Source organism: Gavialis gangeticus, unplaced genomic scaffold (genome assembly GCF_001723915.1).
Source record: "Gavialis gangeticus isolate Ggan-Ray unplaced genomic scaffold, GavGan_comp1, whole genome shotgun sequence".
NCBI lineage: Eukaryota > Metazoa > Chordata > Crocodylia > Gavialidae > Gavialis > Gavialis gangeticus.
Window position 1 is genome coordinate 87,055,258 of NW_017729025.1, and position 13,617 is coordinate 87,068,874.

The window sequence follows — 13,617 nt, forward strand, 5'->3', positions numbered from 1 at the left end:
TCTTCTGAGCCCATACACACCCTGGCACAGGGCAGGACTCACATCACCCAACCCAGAGCCCCCCTGCTCCAGGTGGAGTGGTCCCTCCTGGGCATCCCATGGACTGAACCCATCTGGATTAACCCTGGGACTACCTTTGGTTGCGGCTTTCAGCACAGGACAGAGCATGCAGGGAGCCCATCCCTGTCCCCAGCCGGAGGGATGTGGACTTTGTGACAGCTGGTCATGGGACTCAGGCCCCATGTAGGGGTGGCAGGGAGGAGGCATCTTCCTTGCCCTCCGTGAGAAATGCTGTGCTGAGCTCAGGGTCTGGCCCCTCTGTACCATGCTCAGGGGCTGCTGGGTTATTGCATGCCCTCAGGCTCTGTGGCACCTGGTCCCTTCTGCTTCCAGCCCAGTCTGGCATCAGCTCTCCTTCAAGAGGCTCCCACCAGACACTTGGCACAGGTGTCAGTGCAGTCCTGTTCTGGCTCAGAGCCCCAACAGGGCCTCCTGATCCCGGCACCCCCACACTTTACCTAAGCCAATGGACGTGGTCACATGGCACTGGGAATAGCCCACACAGTTGGCCACGTGGCATCCATAGGTTCCTACTTGCTTCTATGTCTGGTCTGGACTTACAGGTCCCTGACAGCATGCCCTGCCCAGGAGAGACATGGCCTGAGTGCAGCTCCCAGCATCTCTCATGGGATCTCTCAGGTAGCTTCCCTGTCCCCTGGAGAAGCCCCTGGTACTGCCAACCCCACCCCCAATTCACACATTGCTCCACTCAGAACCAGCTCCTCTGGCCAGACTGGAGCAGAGGCCTGGGGCACTTGTGTATCTGGTGCAGCCAAGGGAACGCTCCCAGCTCAGCACAGGGAGCACTCCCGCCTCACCCACCCATGGCCTTCTCCACTCTGGTAGGAGAGAGGAGCTCAACCCCTGCCCCAGCAGTAGCACTTCAGGATGCTGCTGCTCCCCTCAGCCTGCTTCTGCTCTGTCCAGCACTGCAGGGTGGCCAGCTTCTGTTCAGGGCAGAAACAGGCCGTCAGCCAAGGGAGTCCAGCTGGGCTCAGAGACAGACAGACCCAGCTTTGCAGACAGACAGGCAAAGCATGTGCTGGGGGGCAGGCTTCCCTCGAATGTCCAGCAGGGATCAGGGGTAGTGGGATCTGCTGACTTGCAGGTGGGGCCAGTTTGGGTAGGTGGCCATGTTTAACACTTGAGCGTTCACCAGCTTGATGGAGGTGCTGTGCCAGCTTGGGTCCTTCTGCGTGAACATTACGCTGTGCTGCAGGCCCGGGGTGCCCATGTAGCTCACCTGCTGGTGGCGGTAGGTCAGGAACTGCAAGGAAGATCTGCTGCCCTCAATGACCATGGTGGGGGGGACACCCAGGGACTGGATGCAGCCCCCTTGGGGGACATAGCTCTGGAGCAGGAGAACTAGGCCTGTGGAGCACAGGCTGCTGGGGGCTTGGCCCCTTGGCCAAGTACAGCACCTGCCGGCCCCTTACACTGATCTGCACAGATGCTGCCAGGGCTGGCAGAGGGACAGACCACTGCCATACTGGGCAGGACAAATGAACCCAGGCAGCTTATGTGAGGCATGACGGGAGTCTGCTGGTGCCCCAGGTGCAGACCTCTGCCCTGCCCTGGTCAGGAGGTTCCCAGCTCCAGGAGCTCTAGCAGCGCTCAGCTGATGCCCAGTGTGGTGGCAGGCCCTGCCCATGGCACATGGGAGCAGCAGGTGTTCCAGGCCGTGCCCAGGTCGGCTAGGCTCAGATCTGCACTTGGCTGGGAGGGGGCTTAGAGCCATGTGCCGAGGCGGCTCCCCCTCCAGCCTGTCAGCCCAATCCATCTTCACCGGTCAGTCAGGGACCTGCTTCCTCGCTTTGGGGCTGGCAAGAGACTTTCCACAAAGGGCCTACCTGTCATGAGACACAGGAGCAGGAACAGGAGCTGGACATTGGTCACCTGGCCACGATCCCACAGCCTCTCTTGGGACAGCCGGAGTCCGAGCCAGAGCCGGGCAGGGCAAATGGAGATGGCTCACCCCAGGCAAGGCAGCTCTCGTGCTGAGTTGGGCATTCCTCCCAGGCAGCAGATACCTGTGGGGTGAGGGGAGGTGGTGAGAGAGTGGCCCCCAGCCATGAGCAAGGGCCAAGGCTCTGCCCCCCCTCCCCCAGTAATTAGGCACTGGCTCAGCCTCAGTGTAGGGCCTCCCTCCCCTGCTCGCATTATGCCTACCTCGTGGCACTGTATGGGATGGGGTGGGAAGGAGGGCACAGGGCAGATGGGGGCCAAGGCACCTCTGTATATTGATTTTTCAGTGGCCACTGGTGGAGGCCACAATGCACCATCCTGTAGCCCAGGTGAGCCCCAATACCAGGGTAAGGGGTCAGCCTGTCTTTTGCACCCACAGGCCCCCACCTGCACCAGGACTTAGCAGCTTGCACTAAGCCTTGCAGGGTGGGAGCTGTAGCTGTGTGCCCCCTTACCCTGGAAGCAGGGGCTGTAGCTGGCTTGGGGCTCCATGGCACTCTCCCTTGTTGCTGGTGCAGAGCCTGATGGGAGGAAAACAGCATGGCTCTGGCTGGGATCTGTGGGGTGAGGCAGGACCAGGATGACAGCCCTATGAGGGGCTCACTGCTGCCTTCACTGATAAGGCCTGGAGGCGCTGGGTTGTGGGCAGGGTGCTGCTCTGGTCTTGTGGCTGCCCTCTCTCCTCACAAAGGCCCAGGGCACCGTGCTTGTACATGAACAGCGCAGAGCCAGCCTAACAGTGGTCACAGCCCAGTATAGTTGCCCGCTGGCTGGTCCCCCTGAAAACCTCACAGTAAGACACACTGGTGCTGCTGGAGCCCTGAGTGCATCCACTCACCCCATGCTGGAACCCAGGCCCCTGTGGCCAGGGGGCACAGGGCTTGGCCAGACCCAAGGCTGAGTGGGCTACAACACAAATCCGACCGATCTGAACTTCATGGTACGGCTTCAGGCCACTCCCTTGTCTGCCTGGATTTACAGGCAGCTGAAGATGCTCTCCCAAGGAAAAGCCCCAGAGGGCAGAGCCCCGGCTCCAGAGCCCCAGCCCTATGCCATGATATTCAAAGCACTTGAGAACTGTTTTCTAACATAGGGATACAATACCTAAATCTGCAAGAACAGAGGTATCCCCAGAAATATCAGCCATTGCCCACCGCAACATTGATGGAGAAAATGCAAAAACTAGGGAACTTTGCTTGGATCACACCCTCATCCTCTGATGTTGTAGAAAGCATTTAGATTCGTATAAGGAGGGAGGAGCTAGAGAGCAGGAAACAGTCCAACTTGCTTTAAGAAGAATCCCTGTTTATCTTACAAGTTTTAGGATAGTAATTACTATTTCCTTGCTGACTAGTTTAGCAGAAGTATGTTTGTTACAGGACTGTGGGCAGAGTATCTATAATTTCTTCCTCCCCCAAACTTTTGTTGTTAGTAAGAAATTCATATCACACTTAAGCAATTCTATTTTACACTTCAAAATTTTACTTAAATCATTTTTTGAAAATATCATAGTTCAAGATTTAAAAAAATTGCAAATAATAAACAACATTGTTCTCACAGATCAACTCAACCTCAACCCAAAACACAAACACAACTTTTGCTACTAGTTTGCTCCCAGAAGGAGGTACATTCAATAATGTGGATTATTTAGTTATTGGCTGCATAGGATCGGCTGATAATGACATCTTGGGATCGATCCTGCTCCCTTTGAAGTCAACAGGAGCAGGTCAGGGTAGTCTTCTCAGCCCAGTGCAAAGGCTGCAGCATGCAGCATAACCATTCCATTACAAGAGTGGGAGTCTGCTTAAGTAAGGAATGCAGAATCAGAGCCTAAAAATAAAAAGGCATCAAATATGTCCTCAGTCAGGCACTCTTTGTTGTAAGGCATATATTAAATGCATGCAAGTGGTACTCCCCATGTAGGGAATGGACATACAATTTGCAGAGGAAAAATACATTTTAGATTTTGAGTTTCTTTGTAAATTTATAAATTTCTAGTGCAAAAGCCAGGTCTACATGCTGCAGACAATTTTGCCTGTGTTCTTTGACCGCTGGTAGCTTTTTCTTTGTGAGGTGTATTTACGTAATCAAATTATAGTATTAAATGCTTTTTAGTTTTCTTCTTCCCAAATCCCTTTGTCAAATCTGAATAATAATACTTTTTAAAACAAATAAACTATTTGGAAAGGAAAACTAAAGTAGAAAGTTTCAGCCAGAAATTCTAGTGCAGTAATAATCATTTAATAAAGTGCTTTACTAAATATTTACTGTATATTTTTCTGAAATATTTAAAATGCATTTAGAGAAATTAACCTTCTGAACAGCATTCTTAAACCACCCGCTTTGTATTACAGCTGTTGACATTGGCTTCTTTAACATCCAGTGAACAAGAATAAATGCATAATACACCTGACTTGAAAATAGGAAGATAAATAATTCCTCTTTTAGGAAACAATTTGCTTGTTAACCCAGCTGTTTGGTTAGACCTGTTCCTGCTTAATTGTCTCAGTATGTTTGGGAGTATACTGGGTTCTACAAGCTTGTGCTGGGAATCTGCAGTCTTGGCTGATAATAGATTTGTAAGAGGACACAATGGAGATGTAGCATGCAAGTACTCGGACCACCAGGCTGGCAAGAAGCACTCCATGACCACTCTAGCAGACTGCAGGCAGGTACATACAAGACAGACAGTTGGGGAGTGCAAAGAAATGGAACCTGGGGACAAACCCACCACTGATGTGCTCATCAGTGCTGGCTACAGGCCTGTGTTTCTGTCATAGAGCTCTGCCTGCTAGGCCCATTTGACGTCAACCAACAGGCAGAGAGCAACTGAGGATGGCTGTAAAAATGCTATAGGTGGTGTGAGCACAACTGAGTTTGTGCCAAGTCTATGGAGTATTACAGAATGCAGAGTGATGTTAACGAACACCAGCACACGGAAAGCAGAATGGAGGAAGGAGGGCCCCCATGACGCTAAACAGAAGTCAAAGTCACAAGCTGAAGCTCCATTTTCTCCTGGACAGCCTGAAAATAGGGAACCTGAAAGGGGAATTTTGTCTTGCAGTGGTGCTAAGGAATTAGACCTCTAGCACAGCCATCCTTGTACTCCCCCTCCTCCCCACCCCCTACCCCCAAAAGAGAGAATTTTAAGAAGAAACTGTGGTTCTTTTCCATCAAAATAATGGAAAGAAGAGGCCTCAGGCCAGTACACCTCTGAATGCAGTGACAATAACCTGGCAGCTATAGGCCTAATGACTTTAATCCAGGGGATGCCAATTATTTGGGCTGAAGGGCTGCTTAAAGGTTTTTGGTGAACTGTCGTGGGCCAGGTCAACACCTCTCCCCCTTGCAACAGCTCACGAAAACTCCCTAAGTGGCTCTTCTCTGCCCTCAGCCATGTGGCTGACATGGGGCCATGGGTAGGAAAGGAGTGAAATCTGGGAGCAGGATGGGCAGACAGGCCTGGGTCCTGGATCTTGGGCCAGTGACAGCATGGGGCTGGGGGCCAGTGAAGAGCTGCGATCTGCACCCTGTACACTCTTGCCTGTGGAACTGGTGCCTCTTGCTCTGCCTCAGGCCCTAGCTCCACACTATCACCACCCTGTAATCCTGCCTTATGATCCCAGCTCCACCTGCCCATCCTGGATGCCTCTCCTTGTCTGCCTGCAGCTCCATCCCATCTGCCCAGCTGCATGGTCTGCCTGAATGCATCCCACCCCCAGCACTGGGTGTAGGGCAGATGGAGTGAGGTGCCCAGGCAGCGGGGATAGGAGCTACTGCCACTGGGGTTGCCAGGAAGTGAGTTTGGCTGCTGTGCTGCCCCAGCCCTACTGCATGCCCAGGGCTGGCAGGACTGGCCACACACACCACAGCCCTGCAGGACTGAGACCCACCACAGGCCAGATGAAATCCCTTGGTGGGCCAGTTCTGGCCCAAGGACCATATTTTGCCTATCCCTGCTCTAATCTCTTCATAACTATGAAAATTAACCCAGGAATCTTTTACTCTTGGTTAGTTAGTCTTCAAGTTTTTTGATGACATTTAGTGACAGCCATTTAAAAAGTTACAGCTCAAATGGCAGCTGTAGGCCAGGCCTCCCAACCTGTTCACCTGCTCCTCAGTTGCTTTCCCAGCACTGACTGTTAGTGCCAGCTATTAAGTGTCCAATGGCCACTGACTATTATGATCCATTGGTGGGAAATTCTAAAAGAACAGGATTTCTCAGCTCCCTAATTGAACTACAGGTGTTTCTAGTGTAAGATAGGCAATTGACTGAAGAGGGAAAGAAATATTAATGCATATAATAAAAATACATTCAACTGGACTATCTAGAGCTATCATATCCATTTGCCAAGTAAAATCTATTAGCCTGATATGCTAAGGCACCTTAGATCCAGACAAATCCCCCCTGAAAATACGACAGAGCTGCAACTGCCCCTCTCTTTGTCCAGCACAGAAGGTATTGCAACTGGGAGTGTAAAGAGCTACTGGAAGCGCTTGTTGAAAATCAATGTCCAACACTGAGGTATTGCACAAACATAACACCAGGGCTGCACCCCTAGTAAAACTGATAGAAGAAATCTTTCCAAAGTGGGCAAAGTCACAATTATAAAAAGGAGTGCTCTATGGAGATGCATGTAGAGGAAGACATCTGGGAAGAGAACTAGATTTAAATCTCAAGGTGGAAGGCAAAATGGCCAGTATGCAAGTCCAAGTTGTTTTCTAGAGTTTTGATCCAAGCTCATTGCCTTGAGCTGCCATCATTCTTCTAGGTGCAGACTAATGTGCTTGACTGCTGTCCTTTGCAGGTCCAGCCAAGCTGCTGGCTCTGTGGCTCTTAAATCCTGCAAGGTAGACTTTTACCACTCACTTAGTAATTCTACAGTCTAAATTGATCTTGGTATCAGAAATATTTTACTAAACTACAGCCTACACTTTGCCAGTGTTTCAGTTCTCCCTTGTACTCCTAGTTATGGTTCCTTTGACAGCTCCCTCCAACCACCAAAAGCAAAGACTCTACTTATTTAGCATTTATTCATGTCACTGACTTATAAATTGGCTAAGCTGTCCATAGGGAATCTTCCCTTCCAAGCTAGTCCCTCCTGTCCTCTAAGTCACTTTGGAGGCTCAATACTCAGCATCCTGTGTTTTGGCAGCAGCTTTCAGATTCTGAAGTACTTATCCCAAATGCAAGCGCAGGAAATTTTGAATTTTCCACCAGGAGTCTTCCTGAGCATAAGCATGTGGTCTGCTCTCCCCACCACCAAGAACGGGCACCCTGAGGACACGATCTATGGCTACCAGGCAAAATGGAGTTGAGGGGGGATCAATTTGGTGGCCTGCTCCTGGATAACTCAAGAGTGTAAAGTTGTCTTTCCCATGTTGGCGTAGGCGCTCAATTGCCAGTTCAGCATATAACGAGCTCTTCCAGGTACGGTCAGCCTCTCCAACAACCAAGAGGAAATGACCCTCTGCTTTTTCTATGGGGATGCAGCAATGGGAATTGGCTGGATCCCTTGGGTCATCCAGTGCTTCAAAGATGTCAAACACGCCATTCTCAGAAACAATGACCTTGCTCATGTCAAAGCGCAGTGCGGGCAGTGTCTTCTCACCATAATGAAGGTCAGCGACTGTGTGGAAGCTACAGCCAGAGATACAGACAGCAGCTACCACCTCTGGCAGGTAGGTGATCATGGAGAATGCCAATTCTGCCCCTTTCCCTGTTCCAATCACTCCAATTCCTGGCCCTTTCACCTTTAGACAAGGAGTACAGAGATTAAAAGAAAAGAGTATGTATTAATAAGACTTGCCTTAAATTTCTTCAGTGTTTTCTTCCAAACATACTAGACAAATTGCCAATAATATCTGTTGGAAAGTTACAATCTGGACCCATGAACATGGGTCATGATAGCCCATTTGTTCTGTGTTTTATTTTTCAAGGAGCAAAAAATGCACCACCTCCAATCAAAAAGGTACCACAGGTTCTTGCATTCCAAGCATTTGAAGTCCAGCCACTCAGACCCGACCCATGTAGCTACTGCATATTTTAATGCAAACTGCCTCTTTCAGAATAAACAGAGGGAAATTTAACTATATTCCACTTGTTCAAAACCAACATAAGAAGGCTGCCCCAGCAGAAACACCTCTTTAAACCGACAGGTATTATGTAGTCCTGAACTTCCTTTTACTTGCAGGAACAGGCCTGGACACACACACTGGAAGGGATCTCCTGAGTCCACTCTGCTGCTATTGAGACAATTATGTCATATAATTCCTTTTATAAACGAATGCAGGTCCATCAAAAAAAGGAGTTATTTTTTTGTCTACACTACCCCCATTGAAGGCTTTTCCAGAACCTTACTACTTTGATGGTCAGAAACATTTTGATTTCCAAATTAAGTTTATTCATTCTCAGAAGTCACTCAGTCCTACGCTTTCCTTCACTATTGGGACTCAAAGCATCACTAGCAGATGGCCAACAGAAGCAGCCATTTCCTGGAGTGTCAAGGCAGTTTGAGTGTTGTTTCTTCTTCCACCCAAACTGCCTTTATATGGCAATCCTTTTTTCCACTGTTCACAGCCAAAAGAATTGATGCATTTTTCTTATTACACTCACCTTTGGGTGACGCTGCAGAAATCTAGCTGCCTCCTCAAAGTATTCAAAGTTCAAATCTTTCATGACCCTGGGCAGATCTTCAAAGTCAAAATATGGCAAGGAAAGAGCAGCAAAGCCATGATTAGCCAGGAGACTAGCTCGGTACTCAGTCAACCCCCCTTCATCACCAAACATATCGATCACTCCTGGAAAGGGTCCATCCCCTACAAAAAAGATGACAAATGTTATCTAGCCAGAACACTAGAGAACTGCAAACTATAGTGGGCATAGTAAGTTTTCTATCATTGTTATTAATTACTTTTTTCAAGGTAGGATATTGTTAGTGACAGCAGTATATTTTCCCTCTATAGCTATATGGGGTACCTGACCAAACTAGGAACAGACCTCATCCACTGCTAAAACAAAGAAAATCTCATCCTACTTTTCAAATGCATTGATCTGCCATTTTAAGGAAGCAGGTCATACTCTAAATCAACTCTCCTCAACCTTATGGCTTACAGGAAATATGTAGCCACAGAGACATTCCAACATTGCTCTTAGCCACAGGAAATTCTGCTTTCCATGGATATGTTTCTTCAGGTTCACAGGGAGAGCTGAGTATGATATTGCCACAGTCCATTTTTTTGCTCAGTATTGTTGCCCATGGGTCAGTCAAACCAATGTCATTTCAGAGTGGCATATATTTATTTTCCAGTGATGTTGCCAACACAGTAGATAGATATCTGCCTAGAGGTTTAAGGACACTTCCTTCCTTCCTTTTTTGTGTCCTGGTGACAAGGTATTTAGCAGAATTTGAAGATTGTGAAGAACACTGAAGCAACCATATCTGTGCTTCTCAGGGATTTAATCTTGCAAGTTTGCTGATGGGCCATCAGATGTCACCGTTGATTCGCTCAAACCCCTGATCATTCCAACTATCCAGAGGCAAGGATTTTTTTGGCAATATCTGTTATTGGACCAACTGTATAGTTGGCAGAGTCATTAGGCAAGCTTTCAGACACAAAACTGCCTCTCTTCACGTCTGGGAGAGAAGCAGACACAGCTTGAGCTAAATAACAGACAGAACAATAGCATGTGTATAATTTCACATTTAAATGAAAACCCTTTGCCTAAAGGAATGGAGGACTGGTAAAGTAGTAGCAAATATAATGCAAAACAAAATGGCAGTAAGTAGTTAACCTAATTAGTGGAAGAGCAAAAGGCCATTCAAGAGGGAAAAGGGAATGGCCTCTCCAATATTTCTTGGACCATCGGGGTATATCATCATTCCAACCCAGCTCAACTATCCAAACATTTGGGGTAAAGAGCATTCCAGGTTTTTCAGGTAAAGTCATATTAACTTTAGCAGGAGTTAAATACTGATTCTGATGGAAGAAAACACCTCTTAAGTGATTTTGGAAATAGAAGCTTTGAACAAGATGTTTCAGACTGTGGAACAGGGAAGCCCCATGGCTTGAGAATATTTTTAATTAAGCAGAGCACTGGAAATACACTGAAAGAGAGTGAACTAGATGCGTTAATTGCTTTTTCTTAATTTTTAATTTCTAGAATTCTAATAAGTTGCAATGTTTCTCAGTCCTCAAGTTAAAGTTTGCAATTCCACTGGGAAATAGGAGGGGGGCAGAAAAATTTAAACCTGAATACATTTTCTATTATAAAATGTCATGATTAAGTTTCATACTTTACTTAAACAAAAAATACAAGGCTTAAAAATATACTCAGTTACTTATCACTGCTGAAACCAAAAACATTCAGGCAAGCGAAGTTGCTCAAATCATCAGCATCTATTGAATTAATATTTAACTTAAAAAAAAGTAAATTTCAGGTTTTTATGAAGATAACCTTCCAAATCTGCAGTCAAGCCTGTAATTCACAGCATAGAATGAAATTGACTTGATGGTTTTACTGCTATTGTGAAATCAACAAGTGGGTGGGAAAGACAAGAATTACATAAACTTCACCCTGCTATGGCTTGAGAAGTCCAATGGCTCCAGTATATGCTCCAAACAAGAAACACCTCTTATAGTACATATTTGGAATCATACTTCAGTCATTGCATTTTTATTTTGAGCAGTCTGCATTTCAGATTCTTGGCTTGATGTACAGATTCTTCATTTTCTTGCTGAAACGAAGAAATCTGTGATAGAAATGTTGAAATTGAACACTCCTCTAAGAAAATTACCATTGCTTATGAACCCTCTGGACTTCCCAGTAGGCTTGTAGCAGACTGGTTGGCAGAAACTTGCCCCAGGCTGCACACCTCAGGCAACAGCCCTCTCCTGGCTGGCAGGGACTACAGCCCAGCTGCAAGCAGTTGGCACTGACTGCAGGCTGCCTAGAAGTGGACCAGCTGCACAGGATAATTAGCTGGCCTACAGAAAGTCAAAAGTTTCCTACAGAGGAAGCTAGGGGAGAGACAGGGTGCTTGGCTGCAATACTAGACCAAGGATTCTCTTAGGGTCTGACAGAAGACCCAGGGCTGTAAAAACAGAGGCAACAATCCTGAGATGAGGACAGGAAACTTGAGAGAGAAAGAGAAGAGAAGAAAGGTTGCACTGTGGTGCTGAGGGAGCAGCACAAAGCTGGCAGCACCTTCTCAGGGTCTGGAAAGAGACCCCAGGACAGTGAGTCACCCCTTTATGAACTGTGAAAACCTGTCTCAGCTAAGCGAAACTCCCTGAACCTGCTATAAGGCTCTTTAAAGGATCATTTTTTACTCTACATTGCAGACCTCCAGATGCCACCAAGCTAGGTAGCAAATCCAAGTACGCCTTTGAGGGTAGAATTTCACTTCTGGCAAAATAGCATGATTTCTAAGTTGAAGAAATAGTGCTCAGACCTTGATGGACTTTGGATCTGGCCTTCTCTCAGTCTCTCCATCTACTTTGGACTTTGCATCAGTAGCTCAGTTAATAGAAGATATTGATTCAAGTCCCAGTTCAGCAAACTGGGACATGAATTTAACTCCTGCTGACATCAGTGGGAATACCATAAGTTTAAGTATTCTGCTGATTCAGGACCTCACATTATACATTAACATAAAATACAGAGAGCACCCATTCAAAACGAGTCTCATTGCATGAGACTTGTAGAAACTTACCTTGTAGCTTGAATGCAGAATTGGGTTTTAAATAAATTAACTTTGCAATAGAATAACTTGCCATACTGGTATCTCACAAGAGGCAAAGGCACAAGAACCCAAGGTTCTATTGCTTCAAGTTTTGCACTTAAAATGGGAAAAGCCTCCTACTCACATTCTGGTTTTGTCAAGAATGGGGGTATACACATAGTTGCTAGTCTGCTTGCTTATGCATTCTGCTGGGGAGTGGGGATATCTTTGGAGACTGAAAATACTAGAATCAATGGATGACTTGTCACCAGCTTTCAAGGTAGAACTAAGTATTTTCTTCATGCTGTAAGATATTGACAAGATTTCCTATAATTTAATCTGCATTTTCACTATTGGGAGCTGCAGCTGACGGTCCTCCGAGTTATGGAGAATTCTAGACAAAGAGAGGGGTCAGCTGATCTATAACCATCACTTGTTCTGTTGTACATGACTAATCATCTTCTGCTCCCACCTGTCTTATTACAAGCATCTAAGACACACCCTATCATTATTTACAATGTTACATGCCAGTGATTGGTGGGTTTGTGTTGTTTTTTTCTATACATTTAATTACTGCTGCTCTATTTGTGCTTGGTTGCATTCTCTTCTGTGTATTTTCCTATTTTCTTCATGCAGGAATCCTCTGTGGCTGTGTTCCTATTTATGAATTATACTCTGCATTGCTTATGTGCCTTCTATTTCTTAAAATTAGTGTTGCTCAATCCCCTGACCCACAGGCCAACTCTGGCTCACAGAGCCATGTCATCTTGCCTGTGGGTCTCTTCATGGGTTTGGAAATCTGATAGTAGGGAAGCAGTGGCAAGTAACAACTGCTGAGGCTCCCCAGCCACCAGATTTCCAAGCCCCATTTCCAAGCTACAGCTGGGCTGTCCCTATGCAAAAGGACTGGCCCTGCTACTGTGCAGCTTGATCAAGCCAGGGCCCAATGAAGCCATGACAGAATGGGTCTTGCAGCAGTACAGGATCAGGCCCCAGCCAGGCCAGCACCCTGTACCAGACTGGATCCAGCCTCCAGTTGGACCTGGTACAGTGCACCAGGCCCATAGCCAAAAAAGCCAGACACCAGTTTGCAATCGTTCTTTTGGATCAAGCGTGACCACCCTGGAGCCTGTCCAGAGCTCCCTGCCTCGCAGTCGCAAGCTGTAACCTAGTGACTCCCCTCCCCTTTAACAACACAGTCAAACCTATGCTGGGACTCGCTGGTGACCAGCTAAGCACTTGCTGTGCACTCCCACAGCTCCCTTTGGACCAAAGCAGGGCGCTTTCAACCTTTCACAGAAGCCGGACATTGGCTGCCATGGCTTCCCTGCACCACCTGGACCAACGTAGGGCCTCGTGCCTTGTATTGTCAGGACTGGCAGTTGTTTTACAAGGAGGTTAGACTATAGATTTGTACAGGATGGTTTGGAGGGGGGTGGTCCTGCCTCAGGCAGAGGGGCTGTCAGGAGGTCCCTTGCAGCCCAAGCTTTGCAGTCAGGAAATAGTGGCTCTGGGCTTTCACTTCACTCCTGATTCCAGGAGGCAAAAAGAGGGTGGGACAGTCTCGGGGGGACCCGGAGCAGCAAGGAGGAGGGTCCCTCGGTGAGGTCCCTGGTTTCTCCTCTGAGCTTGCCCAGCTACGCCACTCGCAGCACCCCGGGGAGGCTGCACCCCTCCCCTCCGCACCCCCGTCCCTCACCGGCAGGCAGGAAGAGGCTGCCGCGGACGCGGCCCTCCTTGAGGCGGACCCTGCGCACGCCGGGCGCCGTGAAGCAGCGCTCAAGGCGGGCGCGCGCGAGCAGGGGCCCGGGCAGGGCGCCGGGCGGGTTGTGGCCGTCGTGCAGCAGCAGGTCGACGCAGAGCGGGC

General features: G+C 47.9%; 1 protein-coding gene across 1 annotated transcript; it reads right to left on the bottom strand.

Annotated features, from left to right (window-relative positions):
* Window positions 1-3,884: 3,884 nt before the first annotated feature.
* LOC109299353 (acyl-coenzyme A thioesterase 5-like) lies at window positions 3,885-13,615 on the bottom strand (the record flags this gene model as incomplete). The annotated part of the gene is made up of 3 exons (XM_019519942.1): window positions 3,885-7,779; window positions 8,642-8,844; window positions 13,450-13,615. Coding segments are annotated over 3 exons (945 nt in total), but the record flags the coding sequence as incomplete, so codon positions are not given.
* Between the last annotated feature and the right edge of the window lie 2 nt (window positions 13,616-13,617).